Genomic DNA, 23,616 nt, shown 5'->3' with positions numbered 1-23,616 from the left:
AGAACCAGGAACAGCTGTTTGTTGACTTGAGGAGCTGGTACATATTTATTTATTAGTTTATTTATTTATTTATTCATCTCCACCCTGATGATGTAGTTAGCCGCAGTAGCCGACGAATACATGCAGTGCGCAGTGTGTGGATAACGCAAGGCCATTCCTGAAAAGTGACACATTTACATATGAATGGGTGAGCACGCTTCTCCATCTGACTTGACGCTGCTGTCCCTGTGAGCGTTGTGCTCTCCTGCCAAGCAGCTGAGCCTGTCATCTCCACAACACCTGGAGAAACTTGGCAGCTCCTGATCATTCTGCTTTGTTTGCATTTATTTTCTTGCTCAAGGACATTTTTCAATTTATTTCATCTTTGTTAAACAGATTCATTGAGGGCTACACAAAAGCGACCTTAAATCTGTTTAAATGAATTGCATTTTTATGACACCTTAGTTCTGAATAAAAACTGTTTGTAGTTCATTTGAGAGGCACCCTGACTTCAGTCCTCTGATAAAATGCCTGCTTTGTAGGCATAAACTGTGCAACCAAAACAGCAAATTTCAACTATTTACTGTAAGCTGCAGACAAATGAAGACTGAAACAAAACAAAAAAACAACTTTCCGTTCATATTTTAGGGATTTATTCTATGCCATGTGCTCTGTCTCAAGACTTGAATGTTTCACAGACTTTTTTTCTATTTTCTCACCGCCACCAGTCGGCTTACCGAATTCCACTGACATAATCTGTTTCATTTTGAAGTTTTCGTTTCATATCAGTTTTGGGGTCAGCTATCTGAGCCTGTCACACCAGGCGGAAAAAAAAGAAAAAAAAAACTAATCTGGAGGGAGGAAATGGAAAACCTGTCTGCCAGTCTTTGTGTGTGTCTGTTTGCGTGAATGTGATTTTCATAATCGAGCTTCTTGATGTAAACAAATGTCATAGTATCAGTGTCAGCTGAGCTGGATCGAGTGCAAGCAGGTGATTGGACAGGACGGCGGTGTGTTCACTGTATGTCCGCCGTGACTCACAGCCATGTTTGGAAGGTCTTTGCCGTGGCAGGTGTTTGCAGATGGAAACAGAAAAGAAAAGTGTGATGCAGGATCAGGCACGTTATTAATCTCTGTGAGGATTTTTCCAAAGAGCTGATCAAACAGCCGGGGCTTCGTTTGGCCCACACGGCTGTTTGTCGTTCGTATTCATGTTTACGTTTGAATAAGTCTGAACTAAATACTGAGAATCGTGCACTCCTGGTAAACTGTCAGATCTACCTCTGATCTGAACCTCTAACTGAAGCTGTGATTATGAAACAACACATGGGCCGAATGATGGAACAGGAGACACTTGTACTTCACTTGGATCAAGTTTGACATCACCTCCAAAGATATTGCCATGAAAGTCGGTTTTGATATAGAGAATTATTCATCATGATTTTGGTGACTCTCTTCTCTGGCACCTGCATCAGGTTTTCTTTTAGCAAGTTTCCTTGTGTTTCCATGGATGCTACTATTCCACATTCTTATCAGAAGGCTGGTAACAACGTTTGGATTTCATTACATGGAAAGTTCTGGCAAATACAGAAAAATAAAATCTCTCTGCTTGCACCTGGATAGTCCTACAGCCAATCATTACCTTTTAGATGTAAACAAATTCAATTGTAGATCAAGATCAAGACTCCAGCAGCACTTGTAGAAGATGGAGCAACTTTATTAGACAAACAAGTTTCAGCTTATGGCCTTCATAAAGAGCCTACACATGTAGCCTACGACCGTGTGAGCCATTTACAGTATATGTAGCTACAGCAAATTGGTAGAGAAGCCTAAACCACAGATTAGTCATGTGGCATCAGGCCAACCAATTACATATATATCAATTCACATATATCTATATAGTGCATATACCAGCCAGGGAACACCTGAAAGTGCAGATGGGCATGTAGGGCCTGTTCAGAACTTGGGGGATCCCATCACATAAAAGGCCGGTGCATTGAGATCACATATGAAAGATCTGATCTACGACCACATTTGGAGGTGGTATAGGTGAGATTATGAAAGGGGAGCATGTCAGAAACACACAGAAATCTAAAAAACTGAACGTCTAGCGGTTACTAATGTGGCCGTTCTCTTGTGTGTGTACTTTCAATCCAGGTAAAAGTTTTTTTTTAAAATCTAAATCAGGGTGGCAGCTTTGTGTCTATTCTTAAGACTTGTTTACTTTCATTGTTCTCATTCTTCTTCTTTCTATCAGCTTAGACTGTACAAAGATATGCCTCTTCATTTCTCTGCCTCACCCATCAAACAAAAATAAAAATCTGACTGTACACAATGAGATTTTCCTTTTTTTTTTGCTGACTGGAGTCTCCTCTGGAGCTTTTCAGCATTTCTTTTCTTTTTTTTTACTGGGGCCCTGTCTTGTGCCATTTGTTTCAGTTAGCGAGTAATGTGTGTGGTTGTCAAAAACAATTGGCTTTGGTGATGTGAGGCACGCACTCCAAAGCATGGTGGACAGTAAATTGTGTTTTTCCACAGAGTTATTAGGCCGTTATTATGGCACTAGGAGTGAACAATGCCTCCTCGTCTTCACAGGCGGACAATTAGAATCATCATTAATCGTCACTATCAGCACATCAACAGGGCAGAGGGGGTAAAATGGAGTTATGGACCACTTATGGGGTAATCAATCAGTGCGACTGCTAACTAAACTGTCTTTCATTGTGCCAGAACTGAGTGGCTGGTCAACGGATCATCAGAGCGGATTGGAGTAGAGTGTGTGAGAGGAATATTTACGATGTGTTATTGGTACTAATGTGTTCAATCTCTTATCGTAAGGTCATTTTCCACAGAGGCTCTGCAGAGATAGCTGGGTGGTTCCAGACTCAGTTCTTATCAGAATATGAGTCTGGTGACACTCCATTTGGATTTCATTATGAGGCGTGTTTCCAAAGATACAACGAAAAAAATGGACACAATTGGATTGTCCCACAAGCAATCAGAGCAATTAAGTTGTTCTCAATAAATGCTTTAACTGCTATTAACTGTTCTAGGTGCAATTCTGTACAACACACACACTTGTTTGTAACTTCCTCTGTATGTTACGTATGTATCGCCCACAGTTTTGTTCTATGTGCATTGCTGTCATCAGGATTTCATTATGGGGCTCAAAAAAAAAACCTCTGTATGCAACTGCAAAGTCCTACAACCACTTATAGCAATTTTGTTGGAAACAAGGTTGTCAGTATCAACATTTTAATCCGAACCTGTGTACATGTGTAATTGTCTTCACTGGATGTGAATACCTGGATGTGTTCCTGCCCCGTCTGTTTTATCTTGCTTTATCTTACCTATAGTACAGGCTCCCCTATCCCAATTACATAATGACTGTGTGTCCTCCCGTCTGTACTTCAGAGTTTCACTTGTCAAGTCTGAGCTACCAAGTACAAAGCTGAAAGTCTGCATCCTTGGTATTGATTAACGGCCAAAATTAACTCGGATAACTTTGATTGACCTGGCAGATCTTTGCTGGAGAATAATCAGTTTTCAATAGCATGACTCCACACCAACTTTCCACCACAAAAAAACAAAAACAAACAAAAAAAACCCCACAAGTTTTCAAACAATCGGTGTGTCTCCTGTGGATGGCCATTGGGTTCCAATAATGACTGAATACATAAAATCCAAAATAGAATAAATTGTTGCTGTTTTTACAACAGTTCAACACTTGTGTAACATTTAGCAGCTAAGAAGCCGGATATTACTCTCAGGAGATGGTGAAAACCAAATAGGATCTAAAAGAGGAATAATTATCTGACTTTAATGCAGAGTAATGCTTCGCTTTGTTTGGAGGATGTGAGCCAAGCACCTGCTAATACTTTTGCCATTAGAGGTTAACAGATGCTAATGTGTTTGCAACTACTGCCTACAAATGGCCAAAACATCAATTAGTGCGGCTTTAACTTTATGCAAATGCCCTGTAGTGTTCTTGAGGGCAGCACAAATGATACACAGCAACTCACTTACCCAATAAATAAAGAATAAGTTCAAAATATACAGTGACAGCCCTCTCCACAGGGTCAACATGTTCGCATATTCATGTATACATGTGCTCTTTCTGTGTCTTTGCAGATGACCCAAGAACAGTGCACTCATAGGAACAATGTCCAGAGTTCAGAGAAACCACAAGTGTACAAAGTGGGAATATACGGCTGGAGGAAACGCTGCCTTTACTTCTTCGTCCTGCTGCTGATGATCTTGATCCTGATCAACTTGGCACTAACTATCTGGATCCTAAAGGTCATGAACTTCACCATAGTAAGTTGTTGTTTTTTTTGTTGCTGTTCACATTCGGCACAAGATCCCCAACGTCCATGCTTGTACTCATGAATGAACCGGCCATTGAAAGATGGAGGATTAATGCAGTGCCGTAATATACCAGAGGTCAAAACTCCTTCCCAGGAAGCTTCCCAAGGGGTTGCACAATGCCTTGAAATTATTGGATATTTGAGTTATCCATCTTCGTGACTCCAAATCCCTTTTCTCCAACAGCACAGCATTAACGTCTTTTCATTTCATATTTGTCATTGCTCTCCCAGTAAATTATAATTTTTTCTTCTGGATTTGATACCTTGGTGGTCTGAAAACTGCAGTCTTGAATTATGCCATGAAATTATTCCCACAGAAACCAAGTTAGATTTTCAGCAGCGCAAACAATCCATCATTTTACTTTCTGTATTTTATCGTTTTTTTTTTTTTTTTTTTTACCCAGATATTCTCTATGAACCCTGCACGGCATGCAGTGCCATGAACTCTTCAGTTAATATTTGAGTTGTCCTACTTCAGAACTCCATCTATCTTTGATGTTCCTGCCATCAAATTACATTTACACTTCGAATTGCCAGGTTCATCCTGATGTCAGGTTTTGCTTGGTTTTGCAGTTGCAGTTCAGGGGGAAAATGTTCTTCAATTTTTTGACTTTCTTTTGTTTTCATTTATGCTTTAATGGTAATATGGATAGCTTCTGTAGGTGCTGCGCTGACTATAGATCCATATGCCATGAAGGCTTTTACTCATCCAGATCATGGTATAACCAAAATGTTAGCCGAAGTGCACCTCCTGGACTTCCATCCATGTAGCTTCTTTAATCTTTAGTTCTTAATGACTGGTGGGGAGTTGGAATTTAAACAGGAATGCTGGACAGGAACATCAAGAGATAATGAGTAGAGAAAACCTGTCTGTTTTAGACTGTATTGTGCATGCTGAGGAGTAACGAAGCCTCAAAATGCTGTGTAGAAAACCCACCCTCACAAACCAGCTTCTATTATTTGATCCCCACCACCCTCTGAAACACTAACTGGGTCTTATCAGAACCCCACATCACCGAGCACAGACAGTATCCATCAGGACGGAACGTAATGAGAAAGAAAATAAAACACATCAAGTAAACACCCAGAACATGTGGATATCCAAACTGGGATTTTGTAAAAAGCACAAAGAGGAATCCCAGAATGGAGAGAGAGGACAAGAGCATTGTCATCCCCTGTGTGGCTGGAAAATTCCCATTCACTTCAAAACTAGTAACCGAGTCTTTAAATGTGTCTGTGAAGGATCTGAGTCATCTGGGTCACGGTTTAACCAAAACATAAGACGAAACAAGAGCAGCTTGTTTTTGAAGCTATCTATGCCAAACTAGAGAACACCTCCGTGAAAAGGGGATGTGGACTCAGATATAACCTGCCATCAATTTGCAACACTTTGGACATCGATGGGTCATTAAAGTACCACTCACTGTGAATGAAAACAGGATTAAGACTGATTCCTCCAAGTGTCTGATGAGCAGCACCCACAGATGTTCCTCCCCGCCGGTCGTTTGGAACTGATGACGCTACTTGGATTAAAGAAGCAGAAAGGGCAGCTGGATTTTTAGAGTTTTGTAGAGTCCAGCTGACCATGTTTCGGCTTCGTGACCTGCATTAGTAAAATTCTTCATAAACGTCTTCAAAAAACTCCCATTGCCCAGTTGCCCTTGTTTCTGCTTGAGTTGGAGACCCGAACCTCTGCAAGAGGCTTGAGTGAGGAAAACTTTAAGATGTCTTGGACATCCTAAGGAAGTACTTACTTTATGATTTATAACTCATCCCTGGAACAGTTACATTCCTTTTTCATTCCTCCTTTTGCCGCTTGTCTCTGTCTTGTAAAAAAAAAAAAAAAAGAAAGAAAACAATCCCAAAGCAATTTGTTCTCTCCACAAGGAGTGCATTTATTCTAAGTGAAGATCTAAAGGATAAAACTTCCACTCTGGAGCTGTCACCGTCCTCCTTCCCTCTGAGCTGCGTTGTGCTGCCACTGCATAAAACGGAACGCATGCTTGGTGCAAAGCTGCCCGGATATTAATCATTTTAACAGAGGATCACATATTATATAGATTCATTGCATTTATTTGCCTTTGTTTTTTTATGCTAAGAAATCACTGGTCCAACGTTTTCACACACATATTTAGGCAGCAGCGTTAAAGTCTATTTTATGCGGATGATGTTTTATTTTGTTTTGCTGTCAGCGTCATTATTCGTAGCATTTTCGTCCTGATAAGGCAGCAGTCGAGGATTCAAAGTCTTGGAAAATATTGATCGTTTAATACGTCAGTACAGTTATAACCATGAAAACATGCCTGTGCTTTATTTCAAAAACTCTTTGATGACAAACTTTAACTGCGTCTCTTTATTTATTTCTTCCACTACTTTATTTCATTTGTACTGTTTCTTACTGTCCCTAGTCTGTTTTACTCTCCCCGCTCAGTAATCTGCGCCTGCGATGAGTCAGTCGCAACGGAGAACGACACACACAAACACGCGCGCAAGGTTGTTGCTGTGAATAATACATGAGGCTTGCTTCGCAGCAGGGCTTCAATATGAGATCTACATAAATCAGAGAGCAGTTTCTCAGATGCTGAGCCGTATGTTCTGACGGAGAGCTGCACTAGCAGCGTCATGTTTTTAATGCATCGGGGAGAAAAAAAACTAAAACTTGGTGGATAAGTTTGGAAGGGAGGAATTTAAATTCACAGCAAACCAGGAAATGACACACCTGGTCCTACTTCTACACTCACAGGTGATGTTTGGTTACCAGTGTTAAAGGATATGGTGGCTTCATGTCCAATTTGGCCATGCTGAATTGGATTTTTATATATATTTTTATTTTCACAGTTGGGTGGTGAACAGAATTTGAGCCGGTTTGGGCTTTTCAAAGCCGATCCGTGTTGTATTGAGTGGTGAAGGTTGGAGGTAGGATCCAGACATTCATATGAGGAAGCAAGGCTGACAAAAAACACTGCAGGAATCCAAAAAAAACAAAAAACAAAAGGGAGACAAAAACTCTAAACACAGGGAAGCGTGTGGAACTGAACCAAAGCACTTGGAAATATCAACAGAGGAAACTCCACAACGATGACTTGACAAAAGACAAAGATACACGTCAGAACTATATATACACACATGGGTAGAGGAGTTAAGACACAGGTGGAACTAATGAGGGAGGATCACACAAGGAACACTGATCACAGGCAGGAAGTGAAGCAGGAAAAGAAATGCCAAGGAAGAAGCTTACAGAATCAAAAGAGGAAAGAGAAGGAAAACCAAACAGGGTCACAGGAAATATACAAAACTCAATACCATGACAATCTGAAGCAAAACCAAAGCCTATTTACTGTTCCCAAGACAGTATGTGTGTGCTTCCATAAGCGCATTGAATGCACAGTGCTTGTGCCATCCTCCAGAGAGCAGAGAAACTCAATCTTTCACATTCAGCAACCAAGGAAACCCTGGCTTTTCAAGATACTGACGTTTATTTGCAACACAAATACAGACTCAACGCCGACCCAAAAACCATTCCGCAAGCACAGACCATGCAGATGATACAGTTGTTTCTGCGAAACCCATTCTTCCATCCTGCTAGTTTAAGAGATCCTGATGAATGAAGAATGTCAGGGGATGCTAACCAGCTACAACGCGATTACAGCACAGCTCCAGGGACGACAGTATCTTTCTGTTTGTTCATTAGTCACCGAGTGGATTGCCATGAAATTATCTACAGATGTTCGTTGTTCCCCGGAGGACGATGCCTAATGATGCCGTGACTTTTCCCGTAGATCAAAGTTTTCGCATATCCTGCTAAATATCTCAACATCTGCTCGATGGACTGGCAGAGTGGTGCAGATGTTCGCAGCTCTCACACGATTCTTCCCAGAGACAATCGGCTTTCTCTGGCTTTTTCTTTAGTGCTAATTTCGAGTTCAAAGCATGATAATTGCAGAGATGCTGTCAACGTCACACAGAGCAGGTCTTAGTTATCTGCACTAAAACCTGCCTAGCTCGCATCGATTAGTGCTCGTAGCAAAGAATATTATGCTTAAGCAGCAGTTCTACTGAGTCATGTGCTAAACGGATTCAGTCCAGAGAGTCTTTGGCTTAGAGTGGGTTGTCTACTAACCCGGTAAGTGGTTGGATCCCAGGGACATGGACCACATGCCAAAGTGTCCTTAAGGAAGAAGTTGCTCACAGTAGCTGCATGTGTCATTGTGATTGTAAAGAGCTTCGAGTACCAGTAGGTTGAAAATACAAGACCATTTAGACCAGAGGTGTCAAACATATTTGCTGTGTCCAAACTGGCCTGAGGGATTCATTTTGTAAAGTGTGAAAATGACATAGATTTTCTGTAACGGCATGTCTTTGCAAGGGTTGCGGCGAGACTGCAGACCTGTCAGGCTGTCACTGGTGACAGACTGACACGAGCTCGGGGCAGAAACTGTCATTAAAAGTTAATGGAGTCAGCATCAAGTGAAAACGAAGAGTTAAAAATGCTCACAGTTAAGACTGCGCTTAAGTAGGACACTTATTCCGTGGTTCTGCTGCTGTGGAGCATGAAGTCTGCTTTAAATGCAACAACTTCACTGAACTGATTTTATAGAAGAAGATGACCAAGATGTCTCCATAGTTCTGGTCCCACGTGGGACAAACATTCTGAGAAAGAACAGATTTATCAACAGAGCTGTGATGAAATATTTACTCCGGCCGCAATTACAAAAACAAGCGTGAATAAATAATCTGGACAAGCTGTGGACATCAGGGAGTGAGGCGTGCGTGTATAGGTGACGTGAACCTGTTCTGAAAATACCCAGTAAAACTCCACGGACTGAGTTGAACCCGTGTAGTTATCACATCTTGAAGCTATCACAGCGTGTAGCGTGTAAATGTTGAGTATGTGTTTGTGCACTTGGACTTGAAGAGTTGTTTAAATTTTAATGCGACTTTCACATTGACTTTCATCCATCCCGCTTAAATGGATTTTGGCAAAGGGAGGATTTAGTTGAGTCTCATCTCCATCGACAAATCCAAATGTCCTTTAAGGTTTGTTTCGAGACAGATGGCTACATTTAAGTTCGCCAGCAAACTATCAGCTCGGGTCTTGTCATTGTCCGGTTTTCTCAGTTGGACTTCACTCTTACTTTACGATACACCACATCTTCTTTCAGTGAGTGACGGAAGCTTTAGAGCCCTTTCCAAAGAAAAATGTATCATTTCCCCAATTCATGGTGCGGACATACAACAAACAGCTGTGTGTAGTACAGATACAGTGGTAGTGGTACAGCTGATGTTCCCTTTAGTGTCCAAATAATGTCAGTGTAAAACTGAGACTGGTCTCAGTGGGGACATATTTTAATCCCAGATGTGACCACAGGTGCTTCAAGCTGTCCCCTTGTGTTCCAATTGCGCAGGTCAAATATTACAGTACAAATGTGTTATTTGGTTAATGTGAATTTAGTGTAGAAAAAAATGCGTAAGGGTACATTGCGATCACTGCAGTGGTCAAATGTGCATATTAGCCTGAGTTAAGTGCTTCCAGCTACTACCTATCTACAAACACAGAAAGTCCCCGCAGTGACTTAAAGTTCAGCAGTGAATGAAATGATTAGTCCCCCTTTATAGAGCGGCTGGTGAAACAGAGACGCATTGACATTTCCTCCATCTGGAACTTCGCTATCCTCTTGTATTTTAAGCTATTATGGAAATGGGTGTCAAGTCCAATTTAAGAGCTCCAGGTCAACAGCTTAGTAGCACACATAGACAAGGACACAGCGGCTGGACCAAATTGCGCACAGACAGAGGATGTACTCTAAAGAGCACAATGCATTCATAAAGTTTAGATTTTTGATTCTTATGTGAAAAACAAAGCATGTGTTCATGTGCTTTTGCACATATATAACATACTTGCTTACAAACAAAGGAGATGACTACAATCGGGCTGAGACCACCATTGAGGACCTAAGGCATAAATGCTTCTTTTTCTTTTCTTTTTTTTTAAAAATTAATTAATTAATTACATTAACCAATTATTGTTGGAAACTGTTAATCACGTTACTCCACTCCGGTAGCCTGTGTACTTTTCTCACCTCCACTCCAACAACAGCGTGAGTGTAACATGCTTCCATTAAATTGCCTGAAGTTCTGGAGCCCTCAGAGTCAGAAAGGTCAGAAATTCTTTCGAGAGTTTTGAGCGTCATTAAAAGTCAACTGAAAATGAAGAGTTAAAAATGCTTCCAGTTAAGACTGCACTTAATAAAGACATTCTTCGTTAAGTGTCAATTGCAACACCGTCACTGCAGCTGCTGCGCCCTGCAGGGAAACTAGTCACACTAACACTGTAAATAATGCAGAAGAAGACTCCAAAATCGACTCTTGTCTTGCACCAAGCTGCTTTCAAAGTTTGGAGTAGAAGCAAAGCATCCGCTTCAATCAGGACCCAACTGCCATTGATTGCCATTGCTGTTATACATGCAGGTGTGTATTAGTGTCTGTCTGTTACCCCTTGCCTCTCTCTGTCACCAGCCCTGTTTCCAGCTTCCCATCATGCTAAATTGGCCGAGGGACATTGAGACCGATTAGAGTAGCTGCACCTCATACACATGGCGGTCTAGTGTTGGTTCCTCCCACCGTGCAAAGACGTGCCGACTGGTCCGCAGTCCGTCGCACAGTCGTCATTGGCAACCTGTCCGACTGGGATATTCCATCCCCCGCCACAGAGAATGATGCATCTTTCATGTGTCTTCGCTTTTTTGTGCCGCTCTCCTCTTTTTCGTCATAAATCCAGCCTGCTTTCAAGTTTTGGATCTCCTTCACACGTGGACAAATTACGCTGCGGTCTAGCGAGACCGGCTTTGCATCACTGGTCTCGCAAGGCCGCGGCGAGAGGAATGCATTTTGATTCGAATCGGGAATTTGAACTTTTTAAACCCACTCCTGTAAAATTAGAATTGTAAAAGACACACAGTCACGGGGAGAGCCGAGTTGCGGCGACAATGGCCAACTTTTCAAACTCTTTAAAACAGAGTTAAAAGCATTCCAGAGTCTGCGTTTAGATAATGTGATTTAAAACATTATCGAGGCTTTCTCAGTACTTTCAGACTTTCATATTACAGTACACATGGTGGACGTTCAAAGCTCTCAAGAGACGTAGATGGACTTATGAAACCTCATCACGCCTATAGACTGAAGTTAACTTTGTTACGGCAGAGAGCACTTTAACAGGACACACGACCAGCCTGGCTCCTGCTGCAAGAGAAACACTCATGACAGGGGCCGAAACAAAACCCTTTCCAGCCCCTGTGCCTCATATCCCCACTGGAGTCTGCACTTAAAGCAAAGGGAGGTGAACTCTGGCGACAGTGCGATACGGATCAGTCCTCCTCGGAGACAAAGATGAATCCTGCAGGAGGAGGTTTTGCAGCAGCTCCAAACTGGGCCGGTGAACCGGAGTCCTCGGCCTCCAGCTGAATCCCGGGAGGGACCTTAGCGAGGCCCACACTGCCAACAGCTCCGTCTCCTCGGGCCTCTGGGGGGACCTTGACCTTCTTCTCTTCAGCCAAACCACCAGCGCTCCCCAGCTCCCTGAAAAGCTCACTGTCGGATTGTGTTTATTCATGTTGTACGGTTTGTTCAGTGCAGAAATTCAGAAGTTTGGCAAGGACGTAGCGGAATCTTTGAATTGGAAGTGGGAGCTGCTGCCATTTTCAGGAGAGAGAAAAGCTGAACAAGCAAGGTTGTATTTTTCAACCCTGGAAGCCTCTGCATTTAAGCGCTTTTTTTTTTATTATTATTATTTTTGCTTCTTCTTGTGCCATGCAGATAGTTGGGGTTTTATGTGTGCAGGATTTTAGAAACCAGATTTTGAGTTTGACTGTGATGAATAAATAAGATCTGAGATTTCTGCCTCCATCCTCCATCTGTGTGTAGGCAAAAAAAAAAAAAAAATCTCAGTGCTTACTTATCAAGCATCCCAGAATTTTGGGAAATTGCTTTTTTTTGGCGAACACTGTCAGCCACAAAGTAGAAACTGTATGAAAATGTTGTAGTGGGTGTTGGATTTTACAAACTTGCATGTAGCAGCGATGGCTCGGTGGTTAGCATCGATGTCCTCCGGTTTCCTCCCACCTCCAAGGACATGCTCGTTAGGTTAGGTCAACTGGCGTGAGTGTGTGTTTGTCTATGTGTTAGCCCTGTGACAGACTGGCGACCTGTCCAGGGTGTACCCTGCCTCGCGCCTGTGACAGCTGGGATAGACTCCACCAACCCCCGTGACCCTAGTGAGGATAAGCGGTAGTGGAAGACAGGATGAAATGTCCTCTTTTTAATGTGTAGTCTGACTAACTGGACACAGGTAGCTGCAGAGATGTGGAGATGGGGAGCAGACCTCCATGCTTAAGCTCCTCAGTCAGCAGGAATGAACTTAATAACTACAGCTCTCAGAGGGCAACTACCGCGTGAAACAACTAACCGTCCTTTACGTGGTGACCCACACACAGACATGCCGGCACCGGCTTAGGAGCGGCGTGTCACCGAAGCTCTGAATCCAGGAGATGACCTCAGACCCGGTGAGATGTTTGCCTCCGGCTGTAATCTGAGAGCGGAGGGTCACCAATATTTGTGGCTCAGAGGTAAAGTTGGACAGAAAAACACACATGGATTCTCTATCACACACACACACACACACAGTGTGTGAATGCCGAGCTAAATTCGGCCTGTCATATAAAGAGCTGTGGTGCTTGTTGTTGAGCTGTTTTATGGGACAGAGCGATTTGGACCAGAGCAGTAGCGGCAGCAGCAGCAGCTGCAGCTGGAGAGTCTTCAGTCAACCTTAAAGTGGTGTCATTTTCTATTAACCTCTGTCTGAGACTGTTTAAGGTGTCCTGGAAGCAAATTATTGCTGGTGTTTGTATTTTTCTCCTGCCCGTGACATCTCCCCTTCGTTCACCTCATTCACTATAATAGTTTACCACAGTGAGCAGTAAACTGAGTTTTCAGACCCTGACAAATCATTTTGTGACACTTCCACCAAACGTAATGCGTTCTGGGGGTGTATCAAATGACTGTAGATACTGTGGACACTATCATTAGTTGAGCAGTGCATTGTGGGAATGATGTAGGGCATTCATGTGCAATTGTTGCACGTAAAGGACTGGACCATATACTGAAGAAAACTCCATTACAGGCTCCTCAAAAGTGGAGGCAAAACATGTGGAGCTCCCCCTGGTGCATGGCTGCAGTATAGGTCATAAACTCCACCGCCTCTATGTTAGTGGACGGTACTTTAGCCAAACTGAAACATTAACTAAATAACGCGTGCAGGGTATAATCTCCCATTTCTTTGTAACTGGTGGAGGTAGAGCAGAGTAACCAAACATAAATGCACTGTACTGTCCAATTTCAACAGGCACTGCAACGACTGGGAAAGCTGTTATTGGAAAAGTTTCACCCTTAACCCACCCGCTAGCTTTTTTTTAGGGATCAACCACTGAAATGGTCAGTCTTTTTTGAAGATAAAATAATCACCAGACTTTGAGCATTTTTCTTTCTTTTTTTTTTTTTTTTTTTTTAAATGTTAGGTCTTTGAATACCTTTTTATTTTTAGATGCAAACGGGACAAGCTACAACATGAGGCCGTTTTCTCTTTGCAGATAGCGGCTCAGTCATAATGCATTTGAAGCCTCTCAGTAGATAAACTTCCCTGGGTCCGCTGAGGATTGTTGTTGATAGCGACAGGAGAAAGAGTAGTAATTTTCTTTCTGATTGCAGCCAGCCTTCCTCTGAGCAACATTGATAAGCTTTTTCACAGGGTTTCACTCATGGAAAAAAAAGGGACGGGCAAAGAGAAGTCAGTGATGATGACTGACGCTCCTGAATTCAGCTTTAAAAAAAAGGCATTGTTCTTTTTTTTTCCAGTGCTTGTCAGTCTGTCACATTGCGTTGATATTATTGATATCACCTGGATAGTTTTATATGGCAGCAGATGTGTGAGCCTGTGATTCTTCATGTCTTGTATAATGTTGTATTCCTCATTCATTTTTTTTTTTTTTTTGCTCCTAGCTCCTAACATAACCTGGAGATTAAAGTAATTATTTCATTACAATACTGTGATGTATCAAATGACAACATGGAAACACCACAGTGTTGTATGACCCGAACAATCACACATCCCATTTTTCTTTTTAATGAGACATTGCAGATTTCATGCTACATGCTACTAGCCTGGAGACCAACTTCCCCACCCAGATTTTTTTTTTTTTTTGTGGCAGAAATTTCATCTGAGCCTCTCCTTTGGAAACTGTCGAGTCGTTTGAGTGGGGACAGAAATGCCGTGTACCAGACTCTTGAGTAGAAATGAGCTGGTCTGGCTACTTGCAGACTGACCATTTTTTGAAATGGATGAAATGAGAAAACAGTGGGTGCTTCTTCAATATAAGTGTAAGTATTTGGACTGTCTTTAATAGAAGTGTCTCATAATTATTAGAAATTTTGTTCAAAATGGCAGTATTAAAGTTTGAAAGGTTTGAAAGGAAAGGTGGATTTTGGCTTTGAGAACAGGTTAACCAGATTAAATATATATATATATATATGTGTGTGAACTTCCAGCCAAAGTCAAGTGTCTCACCATTTTCTTCATTCTGGTCCAGCATCCTCCCCAGGGAGTTAGTCCCCGGCTGCCTCCCAGCAGCCGATTCTTGCAACCAGTCGACAGAATACAGAATTGACCAGTGGCTGCATTAAACTCCGTCCCTTTTGATGGGATACGAGTTTCCGGCGCTCATTGGGGACAATTAAACCTCGGTACCCCCGGCAGCCTTTACTGAAAGGTCAACGGAGAGAGAGAGATGAAGGAAACATGCGAGAGGCAGACAGAGGCCGTTGATAGGCTGTTTTCACAGCTCACATGCAAGAATGAAACGGCGACAGGCATGCAGCGAACTTTGGGACTGTGAAATGGAGTTACAGCTGAAGACGCCGATTATATTTTGGGCAGAGTCGGCTAAATTCATGAATTCGACGCTCGGGGGGATGACTAATAGAGGTGAACGGCAAGATTTTACGGCCCCTAATGGGAAAATTAGCCTGCTGCAACAAAACGCATAATCACAACACATGAAGAGATAAAAACGCAGAAACATTCAAAAACGATAGTTTGGTATTCATTAAAACATTTCATTCTGGTCTTGCTGTGTAATACCCAAGACCTAACGATCAGAGGCGTAATAAACAATGACTAAAATAATCCTCAATGTGCTGCTATCCATCATAGTATCAAGTCTTTCTTCATTCCTGTAGAAACAAAATATATTTTTTTATTCTTTTAAATAAGTTGTAATACAGACCCAATGCACTGCACCTCATTCTGAAAATAGAGAAATTAAACAAGATGAATCAAATTTAAATTCATATTTTTCTGAAATTATTATGTTTGAATGATCTGCCTTGTGGTCAAAAACATTACTGCTGGCCTTGTTTGTCTATCATGAATATAGAACCTCAAAAGAAGCCACGTAATTCAGCGCTAACCTTGTTCAAAAATGCCGTTTGTGATCACTTCTTACTTCCAAAAACAAACATGAATAACTCGAATAATTTTACGATCTCCGTGGACGAAAGTGGTGATTTATTATTTTCAGCTCCCCTCCCCTCAACGCCTTCAAAATTAGTACTCATATCAGGGAGGCTTTTAAAAAAAAAACACACGCTTCTTTTGATGGTAGTGAGTGATTCAGGACTCAATGCTGGGCAGGATTTCATTCAATAAATGAGACCATCACTGATTAGCACACATTCAATCAGATGGGAGGGAACCATCAGTGAGCCATGAGCTCTGTTAGCCTGGAATTCAGATCAACTTCTACCAGCTCTGCTGGGAACTGGTGATAGTCCAGCAATCAAATCTCTTGGACGGGGTCTTTGTGTGGAAATGGACAGAATAATTACATATATGTCATCTGACGTGTGGAGTTGAATTAATTCATAACAAAATGACTGCCTTCTCAGAAACAAGTTGTTTAGAGTCTAATATTGTGTCTGTTAGAATAAGAACAAGAATAAAAATAAGTATTTTTTTGTCCTTGTCTGGTAAAAAAACAACAACGAAATACAGTTTTAGCAGATTTACCAGCATTAAAATAAAAACCACAGGTGCTGGGGAGTGGTGTAGGGGTTGAGTGCTTGCTCGAGAGACCTCAAACAAGGGCACAGTGGGATGCAAACCCAAAGCTACTTCTCTAACCACAGCTTCCCCCAAGTCTAATAATGATTAATTTGAGCATTTGCACCTTTTCTTAATTTCTCTTATTATTATAAACCATAGGCCTTCAACAGGGGGAGGTACTGCATGGGGGGTCGCAAAACCTTTGGTTGATTAGACATTTTAAATATATATTTTTAATTTTCCCCCACAAATTATTATATTTCCGATATATTTTAGTTTATTATATTTTAGTTTAGCCCTTCACTCATTCTGCACACCGTTTCACGCAGAGCTCCACACTCAATCTGTACACAATAGGCCCCGCCCCTTTTGCTGCTAAGCCAATTAATCTCTCTTGATATTGTTCATGAATTTGATTCCATCTAAGTGGAGTTTGGTCAGAGGTCGTACACCTCTTCAAAACTAAAGTTGGACCAAGTTCAAAACAAGTTCTTTCTAAGACTGTGACAAACTTTTGCTTTCCAGCTTAAAATGGAGCTGTGATTCATCCCCCTCAGTCTCTGCTGAAGTTTGAGCAGCCTGCTATTGACCAAAATAAACCCCCATCATCACTGTGCCAAGATGAACTAAGGTCAGCTTCAGGCGCTAACAGACACAGAAACGCTGTCTGTGTTGTGTTCGGGATTATATGAAGTACATTTGAAATACTCTGCTAATGAGGCATCGAGTGGCTGCTGTGACGTGGAGGTGAGAAAATAATTCTGTACACAAGTGAATGGTCCTCCTGCCGGTCTGAGGCAGTTTGTTGTAAACACATTTATCTCAGCATATGAGTGCTGTTACTCCACCGTCCATCACCACATGAAGCCCATCCAAACGATCTGATTGACCCGGCAGATCTTCGCTAGAGCATAACCAGTTCCCAAAGGAGAGACTCCAGCCCAAGTTTCCGCTGCAAAAATGTTGTGAGCCGAGCTGGATTCCAGGCTTCTTTTGTCCACTGGCATCAGACACATTTTCACACGTCTGTGTGAACTGGTAAAAATGGAGGTTTAACAAAGCGTAGCAAAGATTATAGGAAACAGTCAGTGCCATGAATAAAACAGTGTTGGGTGTGTGTGTGTATCATGACACAAAGACTTGATGGGAGTTGAAGGAGATGATACATATGTTGGAACAAGCTATGAAACCTGAAGTTGTCATTTATTCATTTCATTTATAAACTTTTTTTGTCAATTAGTTAATAGCTAGCATTAGTTTGGCCAATGCAAGGAACTAGGGACACGCCATTCATATTTATACAGTCTATGGGTCACATCTGTACTTTACGGTAGACCGTCAGTGAGTGTTAAAGAGGTATAAGACTTTTAGAGGACTCCTAGAGGAACGTCAAGCTCTGTAAATGAGCAGTGTTCCACTGCTCATTTAATTTTGATTGTTTGACGCCCGTGTATAGAACTTCACCAGGAATGAAACTACGCAAAGCTGTCTTCCCCTATTTTAAAGATAAAACGGCTATTGACAAATAACAATTCACACACCACAATGTCAATTAATACCTATAATGAAACTCTCTGTTCCGGCGCATCCAGTCATTATGTCAAATGTAATGAGTTTTGCTTTGACAGTGTTAAAGCTGCATTAATCAATATCTCTTAGGATTGACTTTAAAGTCTCTGTAATGTGGAGGTTTAGACTTACAGTGATCGATCCGCGGCTCTGCGCAGCCTTTCAGCCCCTTTTAGTTCATGGTTTGATTTCAAGGGAGTTTGAAAACTCGACTCCAGTGCAGGATTTGAAGTTTTGTGATAAATGTGGACGTTCTGTTGAGACAAACTCTACTTTCTTCCCGTCAGAGTTTGCGATCTTATTTCATGCAGATAAATGCTGTCTGTCTTCTGACCCGTTGTGAAGATCAATATGAGCATCGACTGATCATCCTGCTATTATGTCAAGCCTGGCAGGGAGAACTTCATGGTTTTTGTGCTTCACTCACCGGGTGGTCCTGTCAGAGAGAATACCAATGCCTCAGCCATTGGAAAAATGTGCCGGTGTTCAGGTTGAGGGAAATGTATATCTTAGACGAAATCAGCGGCAATAGTTTCTGCCTCCACAGAAACGTCCCGTCATGCTGTGAAAGCGTCTGAATCCCTCTCTTTTTTGTCCTCTGCGTCATCTTCCTCCATTTGAAGAGCGCATTGAATGACAGACATGTAGCTGTCTTTGGGATTTGACTCGCCTCTCTGACAACCCTTACAAATGACGCAAGCCTCCGTTTCCAGAAGTTTTCTTTGATCTTACCAAAGACAGACAAACACGATACCTAACACACCACAACGAATCTAATCATCTCCAATCTCCACCAAAATGCAGTCAGACTTTAGGATGGCTGACGGTAAACCAGTTTCGGTCATCTTTTATTTAGGTAATAATCAGGGATTACTTGCTATTGAGGCCAACATGGAAGTCCTCAAATGCTGCAGTTCCTCTATTGGCCACCAGAGGCTCCAAAAATGGGCCAACAGACCCCTTCATGGACTACGTCACTGTGACATCATGGTGTTAGCTGGAGGCGAACACCGTCACTTTCAACCACGAAAATGTCGTCTTGCTGTATTTTTGTCTCCAAAAGTGAAAAATCAAAAACACTCACTTGAAGTTTTATGACACACCAGCCACTGCCCGTCGTAGACAACTTTGGTTTGGCTTTGGCCATTAAAAGAAAAGACTGGAGTGAGACAATCAACAACTTCATATCAGATAAGATAACAAAATATGTAATGCATCGTCAGTTTCAGCCTGGATAATGTTATGGGTTAGACTAAACTGTGACTAAAATTACATTAAATTAATCATTATTTAGGGGACTCTTGTTAAACATTAAGGCTAATGCTAACCACTAGCCAGTGCAACATGAGTTGCGTGTTTCTGGAGTAAAAGCAGAAGTTGCATTTACTACATTACTCTCCACAGTGGTTCCACTTACTTTTTGTAATATATTTGTTGGCAAGGCTTCACTTGGTAAATACAGACCAGCCTTCATCCCCTCTGTGTCCTCCTTTGGTCAAATTGTCCATCCAGTGAGTAAGAATGTAGGGGTCAGTTCATGTCGTACCATCAGTCACCTTTTTAAAATAACACCCAGGTCTCAGAGAGTGAGTTATTCCATTCTTGCCAAAACAGTCCACTGAAATATGCTAACCGCTGTTTACAAGCTATGGTGTTGCATCCAGTTAAGCCCCGCCCCTCAAAAAACATAGGTCTATAGACATCTATGTTAGAATGTCCAGCTTTAGAGCAGAAATACATGTAACATGTTCACAGCCTGTTATTAAAAAACTGTTTTCGTCTCTTGCTATTTTCTCAATTCATGATTACTGGGCAGTGAGGATTTTTATACTTGGCTACTCATCAGTTTAGTCATATCTTGTGTGCTTAAAGGTATGCAGAAATAAGGCCGTGGCTGCTTTGAGTGACAGGTGGGTGTCCTCACAGGTTGTCGGTTCCACTATTATGAAATAAATTAATGCACATTTTAAGATGACATCTTTTAGATAACAGTTATAATAAAAATAATAGTTATTTTAAAAAGAGAGACAATGGCACTGATTGCATGAGGAAATGCAGGAAAATATATAACTGCTGGAACATATTTGATAAAAAGCTTTTCAACACGGTTTTATTGTAACTTAATGTATAACGTGTGAAGTAAAAAGTGTTTGTTTCAGTAACGGGTATTGACTTGAATACAACTTATTTCTTTTTAATTATTCATCTATCCACTATGATGCTGCAATAAATTGTAATGAAAAGCGTACCTGCAAGGTTTATTAACAACACAATAAGGCTTTTGTCTGTTTTTTGGTGATTTCTTTTTACTCCATAAGTAATGGCTCAACTGTGGAGGGTGTGCTTTTATTTTCTTGCTCGTTTGCTTGTGTTTCTCCCTTTACTTTTGACTTTTCTGCGAGTGTGTGTGTCTGCTGAATGCTACAGTGTTTATGCATGACTTCACTTGATTCAGTAAAGCCCCATAAGGCGGAGATCAAAAGGCAGGGGTGGCAGATAAAGCTGACAACTTCCAGTCATACTGGCTCGATGTTTGTCAGAAGGGGGATTGTATGGGGAGATAACAACGGGAGAGGGGGAGCGCATACAATTCACCACACAACCCAGTGGACTAAGCGAAAGGAGAAGTAGCTGCCAAGAATATTTTTCATGCAAAGCCTAAACATTTCAGTCGTATGAAGAAAATATATTGAAGAAAAAGCCATGAAGGTGGAAAAAAGGGAGAAAAATGGACTTTGCTGCTTTGCACTGCAAAAGCAGAATATGAGAGATATTGCCCATCTGTATATTTTTGATTTGAAAATAAATTTCTTGCTGCACTGCCACATGGCCACGCAGTCCACAGGGAGCACAGATATAAATATATGAATACGTAAACAGGTGGACAGATTGGATATTTCTCCACTTTCTTCCCTTCTGGCTTCCTCACATGTGAATAATAGGTGAGGAAATCACCCCTCGTCGCCTCCAAATCCCTGCAGAGCTCTGAATAAAGATGATGATAGGCTGGACAAAGTAGTGCCAAGTCTCTCTTATGTGCTTTGCTTTTTTCTTTGGCCTGTTAGCCATTATTCATCCTCAGCCCTGGACAGTAATTAGGTGCACTCTTTTAGCCATATTTAGCATTTAGATGCTGGGTTGTTTGTTTGTTTTTTTCTTTTATCCTTCATGAAATTTCAATTAAATTTTATCAGAACGGCAGAGGGGTGAGGTGGTTAGGGTTAAGGTTAGGTTAAGGGTTTGGATTAAGGTTAGGGTTAGGGTTAGGGTTTGGGCGGTTTGGGTCTCTTGCTTCCTCCCACGGTCCAAAGAGACATGCTCTTTAGGCTAATGGGTGATTATTAATTGGCTATTATTAATTGGCAAGAGGACAACAGGTTACATAAAATGAATTAATTAAATTTGAAATTTTACCAGAAAAATTAAAAAAAATCGGAAATATCCACAAAGCAATTAAGAAAGGTGCTACAAGTTCAGTTGCCTTTGACCTGGATGATTGAGAACCTTCACAGACAAAAGGTCAGAGAAGTCTTCAAATTGCACATAAACAGACATACTGACAGTGAAAGGATGTCAAATCAACAGCAACTCTTTGTGATATTAATTGAAATAACCTTTCCAAAGGTCCTTCCGGACTGGAAGCCGTGTGGTCCACGACACAAACCAATAAATTCAAACAGCTTTTGGATCGGCAAAACATGATTCTTTTAAGCATCTTCACCGCTAATGAATCACACTCAGAGTTGCATTCAGTGTCATTTCCATCCGAAGGTTCAAGTTCAACTTCATTTGTCCCACAGTGAGTAATTATTTCAGCGGCGAAAGGACACGCGCAGATTGTGAGTCGTGAGCGCGTGTCTTGGGTTGATACAAATGTCAGATGGATCAGGCGAGGTCAGCAAAACTGCTCCAAAGCCGGCATAAACTCAGGAACCTTTGGATTTTCTCCTAAAAAAACAAACAAACAAACAGATAGGTGAGAAGAGGTGAAGAGAGAAAAGACACTTTCAGATCAAACTGTACTGGAGTAGCCTGGAGGCCAGACCAACTTCCACGCTTGACTGAAACAGTTGGGGTGGGAAATATGCAAGAGGGTTGCCTCGGTAACCAAGGACGGGAACGTCAATTATAGCGACCAACTGTCAGCTACCAAGAAATGGACGACGTGTGAACAGCTTCATGTGTGGATGAAGCGTTTTAACAATTTCTTCATGTTAACAAAACTTTCCGTCCAGCTCTGTCGTCCCTTTGATGTCACTCGTGCCTTGAAGTCGAGGCCATTCAATCTGAGATCTAATAAAAATTTGTGTGCTGTAAATTTCTGATTTCATGATGCAGAGGAAGCCAGGCTTTTTAATGTAGATGTTTTCGATGGCGTATGTGTCATTCCATGCAACATTCTCAGTTAAACTACAGTAATCCTTTCCACTCAGAACTGACTCTTTCGCCATCAATTGAAAATAGTATCAACATCCATTTTTCTCTGCTGGAGCTTTAAATTATGTACTGTGATACTGTTAGCTCAGGCCTCATTCACAAAATGTCAGGTTTAAGACTGAAATACCTGTGGTCACACCTGGTAATAAATTGTGTCCCCAGCCAGCAGTTGGGATTGATCTCAGTTTCAGGTAGTATGAGTTCAGCTGTATCAGAACCAAGTACAGCTGTTTGTTGTGTGTATGTGTAATGACTTGGGGAGATGTTACATATTTAGGAACAAGCTGTGAATTCTTTCTTTCCTTTTGAAATCACACATTTCTTGATCTCTGCCCGACGACCACGCTTGTCCTTATTGAGGAAATACACCGATCAGGCAAAATGACCACCTTCCTAATAAGGTGTAGGTCTCCCTTCTCATCAGAGAATGGATATGGGTCTTCTGAGGGTGTCTTATGGTGGGGAACTGTCACAAGATGGTAAATGTTATTAATTTCTCCTGTCAGTGGTTTTAATGTTGTGCCTGATCGTTGTATTGTATGCGACTTACTCGATATACAGCAACATGATCACATCGATAATTAACCAAGTGCTGATATGGTTTTAACGTGACCCGGGATGCATTGTGCGTTCACACTGCCATCGGAATTTACTTTTATTTCACTTTCTTTTTAAGTAATTGACACATTTAGTCCAGCACATTTGTAACTGGAGTTCTGAGCCATTTAGGATTTTTGCAGATTAACAGCTGTAAATGACGGTGCACTGGTGTATTTGAAACATGAAAAGGGCCAATCTTCAATGTGAATACTTGAGCTTTTGTGTGGATTTGGTGGACAGAAACTTTAAGTGGATTTTCTTATAGGTGTAAAATTGATTGCAGCATGTTTGGTGAGTTGGTCTGACTGCAGTCAGTTCAGCAGCATGACGCTGAGCTACATGCTGCTGTGGTCACACGTGGCTGCAACAGTGACTGAACCTCATCTGTCTGTCTGTGATGAAGCTCCGACACAAAGCTGCTCCAAGTACCATAAAAACAATAACCGCTTCCAATTAGCCCAAAGTAATTACTTTATAATCGGGAGATAATTGCACCACTTTCACTACGATCTC

At 41.6% G+C, this 23,616-nt stretch overlaps 1 protein-coding gene across 2 annotated transcripts in view; it reads left to right on the top strand.

Annotated features, from left to right (window-relative positions):
- sgcd (sarcoglycan, delta (dystrophin-associated glycoprotein)) overlaps window positions 1–23,616 on the top strand; it is a 284,776-nt gene that overhangs the window by 174,285 nt on the left and 86,875 nt on the right. For both annotated transcript variants that reach the window (XM_047606766.1, XM_047606765.1), the window contains one exon: window positions 4,111–4,296. In XM_047606766.1, coding sequence (XP_047462722.1) covers window positions 4,111–4,296 — 186 coding nt within the window. The remainder of the gene's footprint in view (window positions 1–4,110; window positions 4,297–23,616) is intronic.

The sequence above is a fragment of the Mugil cephalus genome, chromosome 15 (assembly GCF_022458985.1).
Source record: "Mugil cephalus isolate CIBA_MC_2020 chromosome 15, CIBA_Mcephalus_1.1, whole genome shotgun sequence".
Taxonomy (NCBI): Eukaryota; Metazoa; Chordata; class Actinopteri; order Mugiliformes; family Mugilidae; genus Mugil; species Mugil cephalus.
This window is presented reverse-complemented; position numbering and strand designations above follow the sequence as displayed.